The sequence below is a fragment of the Panulirus ornatus genome, chromosome 67 (genome assembly GCF_036320965.1).
Source record: "Panulirus ornatus isolate Po-2019 chromosome 67, ASM3632096v1, whole genome shotgun sequence".
Classification (NCBI taxonomy): domain Eukaryota; kingdom Metazoa; phylum Arthropoda; class Malacostraca; order Decapoda; family Palinuridae; genus Panulirus; species Panulirus ornatus.
The window spans coordinates 16,261,274-16,283,363 of record NC_092290.1 but is presented as its reverse complement, the minus strand read 5'-3'; the positions used below and the strand labels follow the sequence as shown (position 1 = coordinate 16,283,363).

The window sequence follows — 22,090 nt, the reverse complement described above, 5'->3', positions numbered from 1 at the left end:
TCCTCTTGGTCAATCTTTCCTCACTCATTCTCTCCATGTGCCCAAACCATTTCAAAACACCCTCTTCTGCTCTCTCAACCACACTCTTTTTACTTCCACACATCTCTCTTACCCTTACGTTACTTACTCGATCAAACCACCTCACGCCACATATTGTCCTCAAACATCTCATTTCCAGCACATCCATCCTCCTGCGCACAACTCTATCCATAGCCCACGCCTCTCAACCATACAACATTGCTGGAACCACTATTCCTTCAAACATACCCATTTTTGCTTTCCTAGATAATGTTCTCGACTTCCACACATTCTTCAAGGCTCCCAGGATTTTCGCCCCCTCCCCCACCCTATGATCCACTTCCGCTTCCATGGTTCCATCCGCTGCCAGATCCACTCCCAGATATCTAAAACACTTTACTTCCTCCAGTTTTTCTCCATTCAAACTTACCTCCCAAGTGACTTGACCCTCATCCCTACTGTACCTAATAACCTTGCTCTTATTCACATTTACTCTTAACTTTCTTCTTTCACACACTTTACTAAACTCAGTCACCAGCTTCTGCAGTTTCTCACATGAATCAGCCACCAGTGCTGTATCATCAGCGAACAACAACTGACTCACTTCCCAAGCTCTCTCATCACCAACAGACTTCATACTTGCCCCTCTTTCCAAAACTCAACAAACCTATACCTCTGTAATTTGAGCACTCACTTTCATCCCCTTTGCCTTTGTACAATGGCACTATGCAAGCATTCCGCCAATCCTCAGGCACCTCACCATGAGTCATACATACATTAAATAATCTTACAAACCAGTCAACGATACAGTCACCCCCTTATTTAATAAATTCCACTGCAATACCATCCAAACACGCCGCCTTGCCGGCTTTCATCTTCCGCAAAGCTTTTACTACCTCTTCTCTGTTTACCAAATAATTCTCCCTAACCCCCTCACTTTGTACACCACCTTGACCAAAACACTCTATATCTGCCACTCTATCATGAAACACATTTAACAAACCTTCAAAATACTCACTCCATCTCCTTCTCACATCACCACTACTTGTTATCACCTCCCCATCAGCCCCCTTCACTGATGTTTTCCTTTGTTCCCTTGTCTTACACACTTTATTTACCTCCTTCCAAAACATCTTTTTATCCTCCCTAAAATTTAATGATACTCTCTCACCCCAACTCTCATTTGCCCTCTTTTTCACCTCTTGCACCTTTCTCTTGACCTCCTTCCTCTTTCTTTTATACATACCCCACTCAATTGCATTATTTCCCTGCAAAGATCGTCCAAATCTCTCTCTCTTTTCTTTCACTAACAATCTTACTTCTTCATCCTACCACTCACTACCCTTTCTAATCTGCCCATCTCCCACGCTTCTCATGCCACAAGCATCTTTTGCACAAGCCATCACTGCTTCCCTAAATACATCCCATTCCTCCCCCACTCCCCTTACCTCCTTTGCTCTCACCTTTTTTCATTCTGTACTCAGTCTCTCCTGATACTTCCTCACACAAGTTTCCTTCCCAAGCTCACTTACTCTCACCACTCTCTTCACCCCAACATTCTCTCTTCTTTTCTGAAAACCTCCACAAATCTTCACTTTCACCTCCACAAGATAATGATCAGACATCCCTCCAGTTGCACCTCTCAGCACATTTACATCCAAAAGTCTCTCTTTCGCGCGCCTATCAATTAACATGTAATCCAATAATGCTCTCTGGCCCTCTCTCCTACTTACATAAATACTTATGCATATCTCTCTTTTTGAACTAGGTACTCCCAATCACCAGTACTTTTTCAGCACATAAATCTACAAGCTCTTCACCATTTCCATTTACAACACTGAACACCCCATGTACATCTCTCTCCATCCACTTTCAGTTTTACCCATATCAATCTAGAGTTTACATTCTTACACTCTGTTACATACTCCTACCACTCCTGTTTCAGTAGTGCTACTCCTTCCCTTGCTCTCGTCCTCTCACTAACCCCTGACTTTACTCCTAAGACATTCCCAAACCACTCTGCCCCTTTACCCTTGAGCTTCGTTTCACTCAAAGCCAAAACATCCAGGTTCCTTTCCTCAAACATACTACCTATCTCTCCTTTTTTCTCATCTTGGTTACATCCACACACATTTAGACACCCCAATCTGAGCCTTCGAGGAGGATGAGCACTCCCTGCGTGACTCCTCCTTCTGTTACCCTTTAAGAAAGTTAAAATACGAGGAGGGGAGGGTTTCCAGCCCCCACTCCCATCCCCTTTAGTCGCCTTCTACAACACGTGAGGAATGCGTGGGAGGTATTCTTTCTCCCCTATCCCCAGTGATATTAGCATTATTCAATGTATATCACATTATCTAATATGAATTACCTTATTCATTGTCATTATCATCTTTATTCAGAGCAAAAATTTCTGACTGTGATACTGGGAAAGACTAGAGAAAACACACAGCTCAAATATATAAAAAACATATATATCATATTTGACGTCCGTAAAGATAGATTAATTGATTACATTAAAATTATGGTGAATACCTTGCTGGCGGTGTAGAGAGTGCTGAGGTTGTAGTCCAAGGTGATGAAGGAAGCGTGCCTTATGGGGATATTCATGAGCTAGACACAACTCCTCTGGGGTAGTTATCACAGGCGGTAAACTGTGGCCAGGAGCCAACATTGGCACAAGCTCCTCTGAGATGGCCTCATTGTGTTTTGGGGAAGATAAAAGAGATGAAGGCTCCAGAGCACTTAACACATGTGCTCGCCGTTCACACTGGCTTAGTTCTGCTTCTTGTGCATGGGCATGAGTTGTCAGCCCCACTGTGTTCAAGAATGACATTTTCTGCAACAGAGTTATAACATGAAATATATGATTCTCTGAAGCTTTTCCCACATTTGTATTTCTAACCTGCATATACTAACAAACTGAATGAAAGAAATTAAAGACATGAAATTATGGCAAGTTCCTAGTCACAGGTGTAAGAAGATTTATGTTTATCCTGGCAATTCAGTAGACACTGGAACTTTCCTACCCCTATCCAGTGCCAAAGTACAGAATAATGTCTCAAAATGTTCATCAAAAGTGTGAATAGTTACAGCACTCTATGTACCACAGCTTTAAAACCAAAGGACAGTGATTTCAAGTTCCTTACGAAAAATAGAAATTGTAAATATGGGTTTGAAAATCGGCTTGTGACTGACCTCCTTTGAAGCTTCTAGTGGAGCTGGGGGACCCTTTGTGCACACCAGCAAAAGAGCTCGGGACTGGGCCATTGCCTCCTCCTGCAGTACTTCCTCTGCCTCGTCCACCTCTAGCCCTGCCTCTCGTAATTCTTTTAATCGGCGTTCCTCTATGTCAAGGCGACTAATTGGGGGGTCTGGTGGTGGTGGCAGAGGGGGAGGAGTTGGTGGAGGTTTGATGGGTGCAGGTGATGGCAGAATGTGGTTAGGAACAGTTGTAGGTAAATTGTTACTAGACACAACAGGTACAGGACTACAACTGGTCTTATCCAACTGCACAGGCTGCCATACTCCTCTAGGTTCAATAACTTCCTTTTTAATATCACTAGCAGGGATGAGATCCCCATTCCCTATAATTACTCTAGTCTGTTGACTTGTAATACTTTCAATATTTTTTACTGTTTGTGGCACATTATTGTTTTTCATAACTGTCTGAGGTACTTGAACAGTTTCACTGGGTGTTGACTCAAACGGTCTGACAATAGCTGGTGTTCGGGGCTTTACCAAGGAACGATTAGTGTCCTTGGATGTCTCCAGCTTGTGTGTGAGTGAGTCTTCTCTGCTGCATGTAGTCTGACTCTGACTTTTGGTTTGACTCTGTACTTGGGCCTGAACGTGGCCTAAGAACGTCACATCATTGATGGGTCGAAACATTACTGGGCTTCGGATATCCAAGGGTTGTGCTATCTGCTGCGTTGCAACTCCTAAAAGGTAATTATACGATTAAAGTTTTCATTAAATACTGCATACTGTACTTTTTTTCTTTTTAACATTCCAAATTTTGCTTACTGCTTTTACAACTGATTGTAGAAAGAAGTTTTGAGCTTATGAAGACCAACTTCTTACTACAGAGGAGGGTAGTGAGTAAGGGAAATAAGAAAATACTTTCCTGTTTCAGATAATAAGCAAAATTCTTATGAATAATCCCACAGCCAATAAAAAAGCATGAAACATTTCTTGCCATGATCTTGTCTCAAGGAGCAAAATTTATGTCACCAACTCTGGTCCAGATGTAGCAGCAAACAATGCCAGACCATTCATTTCAACAAAATGCCAAATTATAATATATGTAAAAGGTATAAGTGTAAAAAAGAGAAAAAAAGCTGAGAAGATACAATGAAAGCTTGTTCACTGGCTTCCTTTGCAGGAAGAAATTATCTCAGACTTGATGTACAAATCAGTTGCTGTGCAGAAAGCAAATGGATGACTTTCTAGAGAAATGAAATAACTTAAATGAGAGATCACATGGTTTTCGAGAAAAGAACTCCTATTTAAAAACTCTTAAATCTGTATGGGAGAGTGAGTTATGTTCCAGACAAAAGAGAAGGCAGGGTGAATTGATTGTATTTGGACTATCACAGAGTAGGCTGGGTAAGAGATTGTATTATTAGGCAGGATAAAGGGGAAAACTCCTTTGATGGTTGAAAATTATCTACACATGTTGGTGGAGCCTTCTCAAAATGAGCTGAGGTCACCTATGTAGCCCTGATCTGTTCTGGGACTATATTGCATGAGTGACATGCCAAAAGGTAGGGAATACCATATGAATAAGTTTGTAGATGATGTAAAGGTCATGAGGGAAGTGAATTGTGAAGGATTGAATCAACTTAAAAGTGGACTGGGACAGATTCTAAACTTAGTGTGGCACATGGTTGATGAAGTTCAACTGAATACTGTAACTGTAGTCATTAAATGGGTTACAGAAAAAGATAAAATCAATTATGAATTTCACCTAGCAAGAAATAAGCAGCACAAATCTGTGTCTGTGTGAGAGACTGCAAGTTGATATCATTCCTAATATGTAGCCAGAATTCCACCTTAGAAGAATGATTAAGGAAACCTGCTGCTTGGAAATATGAGAATTACATTCAAGTTCAAGGATCAGTAAATATTCAAGCTGTTCACTTCCTAGAAAAACCAAAACTGGAATATGCTTCTCAAGTTTGGTCATTACATCTAAAGAAGCACAAAGAGCTGATAGAGAAGGTCCACAGAGGACAACAAAGACTGTACCAGAACTAAGAGAGCCAAGTTACAGGGAAAATCTAGAAGCCTTATATTGCCTATCATGGAAGAGAGAAGAATGAGAGGTGACTTGGTCACAGTCTTTCAATTTCTAAACAGCACTGAGGATGTAAAGGTGTAGCATTTAGCATTCCTGACCATGACGCATTCATGAGCCACCCAGGGGCGAGTGCATAGGTTCAAATCCTGGCAGCAGCAATCAGTCCACAGTCAACCCAGCTGTTCAGCCACCCCTAGGGGTTGGTTGATAACATGTATATATATATATCATCATACTTTGTCGCTGTCTCCCGTATTAGCGAGGTAGCGCAAGGAAACAGACAAAAGAATGGCCCAACCTACCCACATACACATGTATATACATACAAGTCCATACAAGCACATATACACACACATATATATATATTTATCTATTTATTTATTTATTTTCCTTTGTCGCTGTCTCCCGTGTTAGTGAGGTAGCGCAAGGAAATAGACAAAAGAAAGGCCCAACCCATCCACATACACATGTATATACATACACGTCCACACACGCAAATATACATATCTATACATTTCAACGCATACATATATATACACACAGACATACATATATACACTTGTGCATAATTCATAGTCAGCCTTTATTCATTCCCATCGCCACCCTGCTACACATGAAATAACAACCCCCTCCCCCCAAATGGGCATGAGGTAGTGCTAGGAAAAGACAACAAACACCACATTTGTTCACACTCAGTCTCTAGCTGTCATGTAATAATGCACCGAACCACAGCTCCCATTCCGCATCCAGTCCCAAGAGAACTTTCCATGGTTTACCCCAGACGCTTCACATGCCCTGGTTCAATCCATTGACAGCACGTCGACCCTAGTATACCACATCGTTCCAATTCACTCTATTCCTTGCACGCCTTTCACCCTCCTGCATGTTAAGACCCTGATCACTCAAAATCATTTTCACTCCATCTTTCAAACTCCAATTTGGTCTCCCACTTCTCCTCGTTCCCTCCACCTCTGACACATATATCTTCTTGGTCAATCTTTCCTCACTCATTCTCTCCATTTGACCAAACCATTTCAAAACACCCTCTTCTGCTCTCTCAACCACATTCTTTTTATTACCACACATCTCTCTTATCCTATTATTACTTACTAGATCAAACCACCTCACACCACATATTGTCCTCAAACATCTCATTTCCAGCATATCCATCCTCCTCTGCACAACTCTATCTATAGCCCACGCCCCACAGCCATATACCATTGCTGGAGCCACTATTCCATCAAACATACCAATTTTTGCTTTCCGAGATAATATTCTCGACTTCCACACATTCTTCAAGGCTCCCAGAACTTTCGCCCCCTCCCCAACCCTATGATTCATTTCCACTTCCAAGGTTCCATCTGCCACCAAATCCACTCTCAGATATCTAAAACACTTCACTTCCTTCAGTTTTTCTCCATTCAAACTTACCTCCCAACTGACTTGTCCCTCTTATTCAACTGACTTGCTCTTATTCACATTTAACCTCAGCTTTCTTCTTTCACACACATTACCAAACTCAGTCACCAGCTTCTGCAGTTTCTCACAAGAATCAGCTACCAGCACTTTACCATCAACGAACAACAAATGACTCACTTCCCAAGCTCTTTCATCCACAAAAGACTGCATACTTGCCCCTCTCTCCAAAACTCTAGCATTCACTTGCCTAACAACCCCATCCCCCATCCATAAACAAATCAAACAGCCATGGAGACATCACACACCCCTGCCACAAACCTATATTCACTGTGAACCAATCACTTTCCTCTCTTCCTACACGTACACATACCTTACATCCTCGAAAAAAACTTTTCACTGCTTCTAACAACTTGCCTCCCACACCATATATTCTTAATACCTTCCACAGAGCATCTCTACCAACTCTATCATATGCCTTCTCCAGATCCATAAAAAAACAAATCCATTTGCCTTTCTAAGTATTTGTCACATACATTCTTCAAAGCAAACACCTGATCCACACATCCTCTACCACTTCTAAAACCACACTGCTCTTCCCCAATCTGATGCTCTGTACATGCCTTCACCCTCTCAATCAATACCCTCCCATATAATTTCCCAGGAATACTCAACAAACTTATACTTCTGTAATATGAGCACTCACTTTTATCCCCTTCGCCTTTGTACAATGGCACTATGCAAGCACTCCGCTAATCCTCAGGCACCTCACCATGAATCATACATACATTAAATAACCTTACCATCCAGTCAACAATACAGTCACCCCTTTTTTAATAAATTCCACTGCAATACCATCCGAACACACCGCCTTGCTGGCTTTCATCTTCCGCAAAGCTTTTACTACCTCTTCTCTGTTTACCAAATCATTCTCCCAAACCCTCTCACTTTGCACACCACCTCGACCAAAACACCCTATATTTGCCACTCTATCATCAAACACATTCAACAAACCTTCAAAATACTCACACTATCTCCTTCTCACATCACCACTACTTGTTATCACCTCCCCATTCACCCCCTTCACTGAAGTTCCCATTTGTTCCCTTGTCTTACGCACTTTATTTACCTCCTTCCGAAACATCTTTTATTCTCCCTAAAATTTAGTGATACTCTCTCACCCCAACTCTCATTTGCCCTCTTTTTCACATCTTGCACCTTTCTCTTAACCTCCTGCCTCTTACTTATATACATCTCCCAGTCATTTGCATTATTTCCCTGCAAAAATCGTCCAAATGCCTCTCTCTTCTCTTTCACTAATATATATACATATATATATTTATTTATCTATTTATTTTGCTTTGTCGCTGTCTCCCGTGTTTGCGAGGTAGCGCAAGGAAACAGACGAAAGAAATGGCCCAACCCACCCCCATACACAATGTATATACATACCCGTCCACACACGCAAATATACATACCTATACATCTCAATGTACACATATATATACACACAAAGACACATACATACATACCCATGCAGACAATTCACACTGTCTGCCTTTATTCATTCCCATCGCCGCCTCACCACACATGGAATACCTTCCCCCTCCCCCCTCATGTGTGTGAGGTAGCACTAGGAAAAGACAACAAAGAACCCATTCATTCACACTCAGTCTCTAGCTGCCACGCAATAATGCCCGAAACCACAGCTACCTTTCCACATCCAGGCCCCACACAACTTTCCATGGTTTACCCCAGACGCTTCACATGCCCTGATTCAATCCACTGACAGCACGTCAACCCCGGTATACCACATCGATCCAATTCACTCTATTCCTTGCCCTCCTTTCACCCTCCTGCATGTTCAGGTACCGATCACACAAAATCTTTTTCACTCCATCTTTCCACCTCCAATTTGGTCTCCCACTTCTCCTCGTTCCCTCCACCTCCAACACATATATCCTCTTGGTCAATCTTTCCTCACTCATTCTCTCCATGTGCCCAAACCATTTCAAAACACCCTCTTCTGCTCTCTCAACCACGCTCTTTTTATTTCCACACATCTCTCTTACCCTTACATTACTTACTTGATCAAACCACCTCACACAATACACTGTCCTCAAACATCACATTTCCAGCACATCCATCCTCCTGCGCACAACTCTATCCATAGCCCACGCCTCGCAACCATACAACATGGTTGAAACCACTATTCCTTCAAACATACCCATTTTTGCTTTCCGAGATAATGTTCTCGACTTCCACACATTCTTCAAGGCTCCCAGGATTTTCGCCCCCTCCCCCACCCTATGATTCACTTCCGCTTCCATGGTTCCATGTGCTGCCAGATCCACTCCCAGATATCTAAAACACTTTACTTCCTCCAGTTTTTCTCCATTCAAACTTATCTCCCAATTGACTTGACAATCAACCCTACTGTACCTAATTACCTTGCTCTTATTCACATTTACTCTTAACTCTCTTCTTTCACACACTTTACCAAACTCAGTCACCAGCTTCTGCAGTTTCTCATATGAATCACCTACCAGCGCTGTATCATCAGAGAACAACAACTGACTCACTTCCCAAGCTCTCTCATCCACAACAGACTTCATACTTGCCCCTCTTTCCAAAACTCTTGCATTCACCTCCCTAACAACCCCATCCATAAACAAATTAAACAACCATGGAGACATCACACACCCCTGCTGCAAACCTATATTCACTGAGAACCAATCATTTTCCTCTCTTCCTACACGTACACATGCCTTACATCCTCGATAAAAACTTTTCACTGCTTCTAACAACTTGCCTCCCACACCATATATTCTTAATACCTTCCACAGAGCATCTCTATCAACTCTATCATATGCCTTCTCCAGATCCATAAATGCTACAAACAAATCCATTTGCTTTTCTAAGTATTTCTCACATACATTCTTCAAAGCAAACACCTGATCCACACATCCTCTACTACTTCTGAAACCACACTGCTCTTCCCCAATCTGATGCTCTGTACATGCCTTCACCCTCTCAAACAATACCCGCCTATATAATTTAACAGGAATACTCAACAAACTTATACCTCTGTAATTTGAGCACTTACTCTTATCCCCTTTGCCTTTGTACAAAGGCACTATGCACGCATTCTGCCAATCCTCAGGCACCTCACCATGAGTCATACATACATTAAATAACCTTACCAACCAGTCAACAATACAGTCACCCCCTTTTTTAATAAATTCCACTGCAATACCATCCAAAACTGTTCCCTTGCCGGGGTTCATCTTCCGCAAAGCTTTTACTACCTCTTCTCTGTTTAAAAAATCATTTTCCCTAACCTTCTCACTTTGCACACCACCTCGACCAAAACACCCTATATCTGCCACTCTATCATCAAACACATTTAATATATATATATATATGTATTTTTTTTTTTTTTTTTGCTTTGTCGCTGTCTCCCGCGTTTGCGAGGTAGCGTGTATATATATATATATATATATATATGTTTTAGATATCTGGGAGTGGATCTGGCAGCGGATGGAACCATGGAAGCGGAAGTGGATCATAGGGTGGGGGAGGAGGCGAAAATTCTGGGGGCCTTGAAGAATGTGTGGAAGTCGAGAACATTATCTCGGAAAGCAAAAATGGGTATGTTTGAAGGAATAGTGGTTCCAACACTGTTGTATGGTTGCGAGGCGTGGGCTATGGATAGAGTTGTGCGCAGGAGGATGGATGTGCTGGAAATGATATGTTTGAGGACAATGTGTGGTGTGAGGTGGTTTGATCGAGTAAGTAACGTAAGAGTAAGAGAGATGTGAGGAAATAAAAAGAGCGTGGTTGAGAGAGCAGAAGAGGGTGTTTTGAAATGGTTTGGGCACATGGAGAGAATGAGTGAGGAAAGATTGACCAAGAGGATATATGTGTCGGAGGTGGAGGGAACGACGAGACGTGGGAGACCAAATTGGAGGTGGAAAGATGGAGTGAAAAAGATTTTGTGTGATCGGGGCCTGAACATGCAGGAGGGTGAAAGGAGGGCAAGGAATAGAGTGAATTGGATCGATGTGGTATACCGGGGTTGACGTGCTGTCAATGGATTCAATCAGGGCATTTGAAGCGTCTGGGGTAAACCATGGAAAACTGTGTAGGTATGTATATTTGCATGTGTGGATGTATGTATATACATGTGTATGGGGGTGGGTTGGGCCATTTCTTTCGTCTGTTTCCTTGCGCTGTCTCGCAAACGCGGGAGACAGCGACAAAGCAAATAAAAAAAAAAAAATACATATGTTAAATGTGTTTGATGATAGAGTGGCAGATATAGGGTGTTTTGGTCGAGGTGGTGTGCAAAGTGAGAGGGTTAGGGAAAATGATTTGGTAAACAGAGAAGAGGTAGTAAAAGCTTTGCGGAAGATGAAAGCCGGCAAGGCAGCAGGTTTGGATGGTATTGCAGTGGAATTTATTAAAAAAGGGGGTGACTGTATTATTGACTGGTTGGTAAGATTGTTTAATGTATGTATGACTCATAGTGAGGTGCCTGAGGATTGGCGGAATGCGTGCATAGTGCCATTGTACAAAGGCAAAGGGGATAAGAGTGAGTGCTCAAATTACAGATGTATAAGTTTGTTGAGTATTCATGGGAAATTATATGGGAGGGTATTGATTGAGAGGGTGAAGGCATGTACAGAGCATCAGATTGGGGAAGAGCAGTGTGGTTTCAGAAGTGGTAGAGGATGTGTGGATCAGGTGTTTGCTTTGAAGAATGTATGTGAAAAATACTTAGAAAAGCAAATGGATTTGTATGTAGCATTTATGGATCTGGAGAAGGCATATGATAGAGTTGATAGAGATGCTCTGTGGAAGGTATTAAGAATATATGGTGTGGGAGGCAAGTTGTTAGAAGCAGTGAAAAGTTTTTATCGAGGATGTAAGGCATGTGTATGTGTAGGAAGAGAGTGAAGTGATTGGTTCTCAGTGAATGTAGGTTTGCGGCAGGGATGTGTGATGTCTCCATGGTTTTTTAATTTGTTTATGGATGGGGTTGTTAGGGAGGTAAATGCAAGAGTTTTGGAAAGAGGGGCAAGTATGAAGTCTGTTGTGAATGAGAGAGCTTGGGAAGTGAGTCAGTTGTTGTTCGCTGATGATACAGCGCTGGTGGCTGATTCATGTGAGAAGCTACAGAGGCTGCTGACTGAGTTTGGTAAAGTGTGTGAAAGAAGAAAGTTAAGAGTAAATGTGAATAAGAGCAAGGTTATTAGGTACAGTAGGGTTGAGGGTCAAGTCAATTGGGAGGTAAGTTTGAATGGAGAAAAAATGGAGGAAGTAAAGTGTTTTAGATATCTGGGAGTGGATCTGGCAGCGGATGGAACCATGGAAGCGGAAGTGGATCATAGGGTGGGGGAGGGGGCGAAAATTCTGGGAGCCTTGAAGAATGTGTGGAAGTCGAGAACATTATCTCGGAAAGCAAAAATGGGTATGTTTGAAGGAATAGTGGTTCCAACAATGTTGTATGGTTGCGAGGCGTCGACTATGGATAGAGTTGTGCGCAGGAGGATGGATGTGCTGGAAATGAGATGTTTGAGGACAATGTGTGGTGTGAGGTGGTTTGATCGAGTAAGTAACGTAAGGGTAAGAGAGATGTGTGGAAATAAAATGAGCGTGGTTGAGAGAGCAGAAGAGGGTGTCTTGAAATGGTTTGGGCACATGGAGAGAATGAGTGAGGAAAGATTGACCAAGAGGATATATGTGTCGGAAGTGGAGGGAACGAGGAGAAGTGGGAGACCAAATTGGAGGTGGAAAGATGGAGTGAAAAAGATTTTGTGTGATCGGGGCCTGAACATGCAGGAGGGTGAAAGGAGGGCAAGGAATAGAGTGAATTGGATCGATGTGGTATACCGGGGTTGACGTGCTGTCAGTGGATTGAATCAGGGCATGTGAAGCGTCTGGGGTAAACCATGGAAAGCTGTGTAGGTATGTATAGTTGCGTGTGTGGACGTATGTATATACATGTGTATGGGGGTGGGTTGGGCCATTTCTTTCGTCTGTTTCCTTGCGCTACCTCGCAAATGCGGGAGACAGCGACAAAGCAAAAAAAAATATATATATATATATATATATATATATATATATATATATATATATATATATGGAATAACAACCCCCTCCCCCCTCATGTGGGGATGGCGGTGGGAATACATAAAGGCAGACAGTATGAATTATGTACATGTGTATATATGTATATGCCTGTGTGTGTATATATATGTGTACATTGAGATGTATAGGTATTTATATTTGCATGTGTGGACGTGTATGTATATACATGTGTATGTAGGTGGGTTGGGCCATTCTTTCGTCTGTTTCCTTGCGCTACCTCGCTAATGCGGGAGACAGCGACTAAGCAAAATAAATAAATAATTGATCGAGAATAATTGGTATACATGGGGTGTTCAGTGTTGTAAATGGAAATGGTGAAGAGCTTGTAGATTTATGTGCTGAAAAAGGACTGATGATTGGGAATACCTGGTTTAAAAAGTGAGATATACATAAGTATACTTATGTAAGTAGGAGAGATGGCCAGAGAGCGTTATTGGATTACGTGTTAATTGACAGGCGTGTGAAAGAGAGACTTTTGGATGTTAATGTGCTGAGAGGTGCAACTGGAGGGATGTCTGATCATTATCTTGTGGAGGCTAAGGTGAAGATCTGTATGGGTTTTCAGAAAAGAAGAGTGAATGTTGGGGTGAAGAGGGTGGTGAGAGTAAGTGAGCTTGGGAAGGAGACCTGTGTGAGGAAGTACCAGGAGAGACTTAGTACGGAATGGAAAAAGGTGAGAACAATGGAAGTAAGGGGAGTGGGGGAGGAATGGGATGTATTTAGGGAATCAGTGATGGATTGTGCAAAAGATGCTTGTGGCATGAGAAGAGTGGGAGGTGGGTTGGTTAGAAAGGGTAGTGAGTGGTGGGATGAAGAAGTAAGAGTATTAGTGAAAGAGAAGAGAGAGGCATTTGGACGATTTTTGCAGGGAAAAAATGCAATTGAGTGGGAGATGTATAAAAGAAAGAGACAGGAGGTCAAGAGAAAGGTGCAAGAGGTGAAAAAAAGGGCAAATGAGAGTTGGGGTGAGAGAGTATCATTAAATTTTAGGGAGAATAAAAAGATGTTCTGGAAGGAGGTAAATAAAGTGCGTAAGACAAGGGAGCAAATGGGAACTTCAGTGAAGGGTGCAAATGGGGAGGTGATAACAAGTAGTGGTGATGTGAGAAGGAGATGGAGTGAGTATTTTGAAGGTTTGTTGAATGTGTTTGATGATAGAGAGCAGATATAGGGTGTTTTGGTCGAGGTGGTGTGCAAAGTGAGAGGGTTAGGGAAAATGATTTGGTAAAAAGAGAAGAGGTAGTGAAAGCTTTGCGGAAGATGAAAGCCGGCAAGGCAGCAGGTTTGGATGGTATAGCAGTGGAATTTATTAAAAAAGGGGGTGACTGTATTGTTGACTGGTTGGTAAGGCTATTTAATGTATGTATGACTCATGGTGAGGTGCCTGAGGATTGGCGGAATGCGTGCATAGTGCCATTGTACAAAGGCAAAGGGGATAAGGGTGAGTGCTCAAATTACAGAGGTATAAGTTTGTTGAGTATTCCTGGTAAATTATATGGGAGGGTATTGACTGAGAGGGTGAAGGCATGTACAGAGCATCAGATTGGGGAAGAGCAGTGTGGTTTCAGAAGTGGTAGAGGATGTGTAGATCAGGTGTTTGCTTTGAAGAATGTATGTGAGAAATACTTAGAAAAGCAAATGGATTTGTATGTAGCATTTATGGATCTGGAGAAGGCATATGATAGAGTTGATAGAGATGCTCTGTGGAAGGTATTAAGAATATATGGTGTGGGAGGAAAGTTGTTAGAAGCAGTGAAAAGTTTTTATCGAGGATGTAAGGCATGTGTACGTGTAGGAAGAGAGGAAAGTGATTGGTTCTCAGTGAATGTAGGTTTGCGGCAGGGGTGTGTGATGTCTCCATGGTTGTTTAATTTGTTTATGGATGGGGTTGTTAGGGAGGTAAATGCAAGAGTTTTGGAAAGAGGGGCAAGTATGAAGTCAGTTGGGGATGAGAGAGCTTGGGAAGTGAGTCAGTTGTTGTTCGCTGATGATACAGCGCTGGTGGCTGATTCATGTGAGAAACTGCAGAAGCTGGTGACTGAGTTTGGTAAAGTGTGTGGAAGAAGAAAGTTAAGAGTAGATGTGAATAAGAGCAAGGTTATTAGGTACAGTAGGGTTGAGGGTCAAGTCAATTGGGAAGTGAGTTTGAATGGAGAAAAACTGGAGGAAGTGAAGTGTTTTAGATATCTGGGAGTGGATCTGGCAGCGGATGGAACCATGGAAGCGGAAGTGGATCATAGGGTGGGGGAGGGGGCGAAAATTCTGGGGGCCTTGAAGAATGTGTGGAAGTCGAGAACATTATCTCGGAAAGCAAAAATGGGTATGTTTGAAGGAATAGTGGTTCCAACAATGTTGTATGGTTGCGAGGCGTGGGCTATGGATAGAGTTGTGCGCAGGAGGATGGATGTGCTGGAAATGAGATGTTTGAGGACAATGTGTGGTGTGAGGTGGTTTGATCGAGTGAGTAACGTAAGGGTAAGAGAGATGTGAGGAAATAAAAAGAGCGTGGTTGAGAGAGCAGAAGAGGGTGTTTTGAAGTGGTTTGGGCACATGGAGAGAATGAGTGAGGAAAGATTGACCAAGAGGATATATGTGTCGGAGGTGGAGGGAACGAGGAGAAGAGGGAGACCAAATTGGAGGTGGAAAGATGGAGTGAAAAAGATTTTGTGTGATCGGGGCCTGAACATGCAGGAGGGTGAAAGGAGGGCAAGGAATAGAGTGAATTGGAGCGATGTGGTATACCGGGGTTGACGTGCTGTCAGTGGATTGAAGCAAGGCATGTGAAGCGTCTGGGGTAAACCATGGAAAGCTGTGTAGGTATGTATATTTGCGTGTGTGGACGTATGTATATACATGTGTATGGGGGGGGGTTGGGCCATTTCTTTCGTCTGTTCCCTTGCGCTACCTCGCAAACGCGGGAGACAGTGACAAAGTATAATAAATAAATAAAATAAAAATATATATATATACGTTAGACAATGGAGCAAATGGGAACTTCAGTGAAGGGCGCTAATGGGGAGGTGATGGCGGGTAGTGGTGGTGTGAGAAGATGGAGTGAGTATTTTGAAGGTTTGTTGAATGTGTTTGATGATAGAGTGGCAGATGTGGGGTGTTTTGGTCAAGGTAGTGTGCAAAGTGAGAGGGTTGGGAAAATGATTTAGAAAACACACAAGAGGTAGTGAATGCTTTGCGGGAGATGAAAGCCGGCAAGACAGCAGGTTTGGATGGTGTTGCAGTGGAATCTATTAAAAAGGGGGGTGACTGTGTTGTTGACTGGTTGGTAAGGTTATTTAATCTATGTATGACTCATGGTGAGGTGCCTGAGGATTGGCGGAATGCGTGCATGGTGCCATTGTGCAAAGGGAAAGGGGATAAGAGTGGGTGCTCGGGTTACAGAGGTATAAGTCTGTTGAGTATTCCTGGGAAATTATATGGGAGGGTATTGATTGGGAGGGTGAGGGCATGTACAGAGCATCAGATTGGGGAAGAGCAGTGTGGTTTCAGTAGTGGTAGACGATGTGTGGATCAGGTGTTTGCTTTGAAGAATGTATGTGAGAAATACTTAGAAAAGCAAATGGATTTGTATGTAGCATTTATGGATCTGGAGAAGGCATATGACAGAGTTGATAGAGATGCTCTGTGGAAGGTATTAAGAATATATAGTGTGGGAGGCAAGTTGTTAGAAGCAGTGAAAAGTTTTTAGCAAGGATGTAAGGCATGTGTACGTGTAGGAAGAGAGGAAAGTGATTGGTTCTCAGTGAATGTAGGTTTGCGGCAGGGGTGTGTGATGTCTCCATGGTTGTTTAATTTGTTTATGGATGGGGTTGTTAGGGAGGTGAATGCAAGAGTTTTGGAAAGAGGGGCAAGTATGAAGTCTGTTGGGGATGAGAGAGCTTGGGAAGTGAGTCAGTTGTTGTTAGCTGATGATACAGCGCTGGTAGCTGATTCATGTGAGAAACTGCAGAAGCTGGTGAATGAGTTTGGTAAAGTGTGTGAAAGAAGAAAGTTAAGAGTAAATGTGAATAAGAGCAAGGTTATTAGGTACAGTAGGGTTGAGGGTCAAGTCAATTGGGAGGTAAGTTTGAATGGAGAAAAAATGGAGGAAGTAAAGTGTTTTAGATATCTGGGAGTGGATCTGGCAGCACATGGAACCATGGAAGCTGAAGTGAATCATAGGGTGGGGGAGGGGGCGAAAATCCTGGGAGCCTTGAAGAATGTGTGGAAGTCGAGAACATTATCTCGGAAAGCAAAAATGGGTATGTTTGAAGGAATAGTGGTTCCAACAATGTTGTATGGTTGCGAGGCATGGGCTATGGATAGAGTTGTGCACAGGAGGGTGGATGTGCTGGAAATGAGATGTTTGAGGACAATGTGTGGTGTGAGATGGTTTGATCGAGTAAGTAATGTAAGGGTAAGAGAGATGTGTGGAAATAAAAAGAGCGTGGTTGAGAGAGCAGAAGAGGGTGTTTTGAAATGGTTTGGGCACATGGAGAGAATGAGTGAGGATAGATTGACCAAGAGAATGTATGTGTCGGAGGTTGAGGGAACGAGGAGAAATGGGAGACCAAATTGGAGGTGGAAAGATGGAGTGATAAAGATTTTGAGTGATCAGGGCCTGAACATGCAGGAGGGTGAAAGGCGTGCAAGGAATAAAGTGAATTGGATCGATGTGGTATACCGGGGTTGACTTTCTGTCAATGGATTGAATCAGGGCATGTGAAGCGTCTGAGGTAAACCATGGAAAGTTCTGTGGGGCCTGGATGTGGAAACGGAGCTGTGGTTTCGGGCATTATTGCATGACAGCTAGAGACTGAGTGTGAACGAATGGGGCCTTTGTTGTCTTTTCCTAGCGCTACCTCGCACACATGAGGGGGGGAGGGGGATGTTATTCCGTGTGTGGCGAGGTGGTGATGGGAATGAATAAAGGCTGACAGTGTGAATTGTATGCATGTGTATATATGTATGTGTCTGTGTGTGTATATATATGTGTACATTGAGATGTATAGGTATGTATATTTGCGTGTGTGGACATGTATGTATATACATGCGTAGGGGGGTGGGTTGGGCCATTTCTTTCATCTGTTTCCTTGAGCTAACTCGCAAATGCAGGAGACGGCGACAAAGGAAAATATAAATATATATATATATATATATATATATATATATATATATATATATATATATATATATATATACATATATATATATATATATATTTTTTTTCTTTTTTTTTTGCTTTGTCGCTGTCTCCCGCGTTTGCGAGGTAGCACAAGGAAACAGACGAAAGAAAGGACCCAACCCACCCCCATACACATGTATATACATACGTCCACACACGCAAATATACATACCTACACAGATTTCCATGGTTTATCCCAGACGCTTCACATGCCTTGAGTCAATCCACTGACAGCACGTCAACCCCGGTATACCACATCGCTCCAATTCACTCTATTCCTTGCCCTCCTTTCACCCTCCTGCATGTTCAGGCCCCGATCACACAAAATCTTTTTCACTCCATCTTTCCACCTCCAATTTGGTCTCCCTCTTCTCCTCGTTCCCTCCACCTCCAACACATATATCCTCTTGGTCAATCTTTCCTCACTCATTCTCTCCATGTGACCAAAACATTTCAAAACACCCTCTTCTGCTCTCTCAACCACGCTCTTTTTATTTCCACACATCTCTACTTACCCTTACGTTACTTACTCGATCAAACCACCTCACACCACACATTGTCCTCAAACATCTCATTTCCAGCATATCCATCCTCCTGCGCACAACTCTATCCATAGTCCACGCCTCGCAACCATACAACATTGTTGGAACCACTATTCCTTCAAACATACCCATTTTTGCTCTCCGAGATAATGTTCTTGACTTCCACACATTCTTCAAGGCTCCCAGAATTTTCGCCCCCTCCCCCACCCTATCATCCACTTCCGCTTCCATGGTTCCATCCGCTGCCAGATCCACTCCCAGATATCTAAAACGCTTCACTTCCTCCAGTTTTTCTCCATTCAAACTCACCTCCCAATTGACTTGACCCTCAACCCTACTGTACCGAATAACCTTGCTCTTATTCACAATTACTCTTAACTTTCTTCTTTCACACACTTTACCAAACTCAGTCACCAGCTTCTGTAGTTTCTCACATGAATCAGCCACCAGCGCTGTATCATCAGCGAACAACAACTGACTCACTTCCCAAGCTCTCTCATCCCCAACAGACTTCATACTTGCCCCTCTTTCCAAAACTCTTGCATTCACCTCCCTAACAACCCCATCCATAAACAAATTAAACAACCATGGAGACATCACACACCCCTGCCGCAAACCTACATTCACTGAGAACCAATCACTTTCCTCTCTTCCTACACGTACACATGCCTTACATCCTCGATAAAAACTTTTCACTGCTTCTAACAACTTGCCTCCCACACCATATATTCTTAATACCTTCCACAGAGCATCTCTATCAACTCTATCATATGCCTTCTCCAGATCCATAAATGCTACATACAAATCCATTTGCTTTTCTAAGTATTTCTCACATACATTCTTCAAAGCAAACACCTGATCCACATTTCCTCTACCACTTCTGAAACCACACTGCTCCTCCCCAATCTGATGCTCTGTACATGCCTTCACCCTCTCAATCAATACCCTCACATATAATTTGCCAGGAATACTCAACAAACTTATACCTCTGTAATTTGAGCACTCACTCTTATCCCCTTTGCCTTTGTAAAATGGCACTATGCACGCATTCCGCCAATCCTCAGGCACCTCACCATGAGTCATACATACATTAAATAACCTTACCAACCAGTCAACAATACAGTCACCCCCTTTTTTAATAAATTCCACTGCAATACCATCCAAACCTGCTGCCTTGCCGGCTTTCATCTTCCGCAAAGCTTTTACTACCTCTTCTCTGTTTACCAAATCATTTTCCCTAACCCTCGCACTTTGCACATCACCTCGACCAAAACACCCTATATCTGCCACTCTATCATCAAACACATTCAACAAACCTTCAAAATACTCACTCCATCTCCTTCTCACATCACCACTACTTGTTATCACCTCCCCATTTGCGCCCTTCACTGAAGTTCCCATTTGCTCCCTTGTCTTACGCACTCCTTCTTACCTCCACTTACCTCCTTCCAGAACATCTTTTTATTCTCCCTAGAATTTAATGATACTCTCTCACCCCAACTCTCATTTGCCCTTTTTTTCACCTCTTGCACCTTTCCCTTGACCTCCTGTCTCTTTCTTTTATACGTCTCCCACTCAATTGCATTTTTTCCCTGCAAAAATCGTCCAAAAGCCTCTCTCTTCTCTTTCACTAATACTCTTACTTCTTCATCCCACCACTCACTACCCTTTCTAATCAACCCACCTCCCACTCTTCTCATACCACAAGCATCTTTTGCGCAATTTTGGGAGCCTTGAAAAATGTGTGGAAGTCGAGAACATTATCCCGGAAAGCAAAAATGGGTATGTTTGAAGGAATAGTAGTTCCAACAATGTTGTATGGTTGCGAGGCGTGGGCTATGGATAGAGTTGTGCGCAGGAGGATGGATGTGCTGGAAATGAGATGTTTGAGGACAATGTGTGGTGTGAGGTGGTTTGATCGAGTAAGTAACATAAGGGTAAGAGAGATGTGTGGAAATAAAAAGAGCGTGGTTGAGAGAGCAGAAGAGGGTGTTTTGAAATGGTTTGGGCACATGGAGAGAATGAGTGAGGAAAGATTGACCAAGAGGATATATGTGTCGGAGGTGGAGGGAACGAGGAGAAGAGGGAGACCAAATTGGAGGTGGAAAGATGGAGTGAAAAGGATTTTGTGTGATCGGGGCCTGAACATGCAGGAGGGTGAAAGGAGGGCAAGGAATAGAGTGAATTGGAGCGATGTGGTATACAGGGGTTGACGTGCTGTCAGTGGATTGAATCAAGGCATGTGAAGCGTCCGGGGTAAACCATGGAAAGCTGTGTAGGTATGTATATTTGCGTGTGTGGACGTGTGTATGTACATGTGTATGGGGAGGGTTGGGCCATTTCTTTCGTCTGTTTTCTTGCGCTACCTCGCAAACGCGGGAGACAGCGACAAAGTATAAAAAAAAAAAAAAAAAAAAAAAAAAAAAAATATATATATATATATATATATATATATATATATATATATATATATATATATATATATATATATATATATATGTTGAGGTGCCTGAGGATTGGCGGAATGCGTGCATAGTGCCATTGTACAAAAGCAAAGGGGATAAGAGTGAGTGCTCAAATTACAGAGGTATAAGTTTGTTGAGTATTCCTGTTAAATTATATGGGAGGGTATTGATTGAGAGGGTGAAGGCATGTACAGAGCATCAGATTGGGGAAGAGCAGTGTGGTTTCAGAAGTGGTAGAGGATGTGTGGATCAGGTGTTTCCTTTGAAGAATGTATGTGAGAAATACTTAGAAAAGCAAATGGATTTGTATGTAGCATTTATGGATCTGGAGAAGGCATATGATAGAGTTGATAGAGATGCTCTGTGGAAGGTATTAAGAATATATGGTGTGGGAGGCAAGTTGTTAGAAGCAGTGAAAAGTTTTTATCGAGGATGTAAGGCATGTGTACGTGTAGGAAGAGAGGAAAGTGATTGGTTCTCAGTGAATGTAGGTTTGCGGCAGGGGTGTGTGATGTCTCCATGGTTGTTTAATTTGTTTATGGATGGGGTTGTTAGGGAGGTGAATGCAAGAGTTTTGGAAAGAGGGGCAAGTATGAAGTCTGTTGGGGATGAGAGAGCTGGGAAGTGAGTCAGTTGTTGTTCGCTGATGATACAGCGCTGGTGGCTGATTCATGTGAGAAACTGCAGAAGCTGCTGACTGAGTTTGGTAAAGTGTGTGAAAGAAGAAAGTTAAGAGTAAATGTGAATAAGAGCAAGGTAATTAGGTACAGTAGGGTTGAGGGTCAAGTCAATTGAGAGGTAAGTTTGAATGGAGAAAAACTGGAGGAAGTAAAGTGTTTTAGATATCTGGGAGTGGATCTGGCAGCGGATGGAACCATGGAAGCGGAAGTGGATCATAGGGTGGGGGAGGGGGCGAAAATCCTGGGAGCCTTGAAGAATGTGTGGAAGTCGAGAACATTATCTCAGAAAGCAAAAGTGGGTATGTTTGAAGGAATAGTGGTTCCAACAATGTTGTATG

At 42.6% G+C, this 22,090-nt stretch overlaps 1 protein-coding gene across 1 annotated transcript in view; it reads right to left on the bottom strand.

Annotated features, from left to right (window-relative positions):
• Positions 1-22,090, bottom strand: part of LOC139747163 (uncharacterized) — a 397,953-nt gene that overhangs the window by 13,701 nt on the left and 362,162 nt on the right. Inside the window, exons 8-9 of the mRNA XM_071659115.1 lie at positions 3,214-3,956; positions 2,551-2,854 (exon numbers count right to left, since the gene is read on the bottom strand). Of these exons, the coding sequence (XP_071515216.1) occupies positions 2,551-2,854; positions 3,214-3,956 (1,047 nt within the window). The remainder of the gene's footprint in view (positions 1-2,550; positions 2,855-3,213; positions 3,957-22,090) is intronic.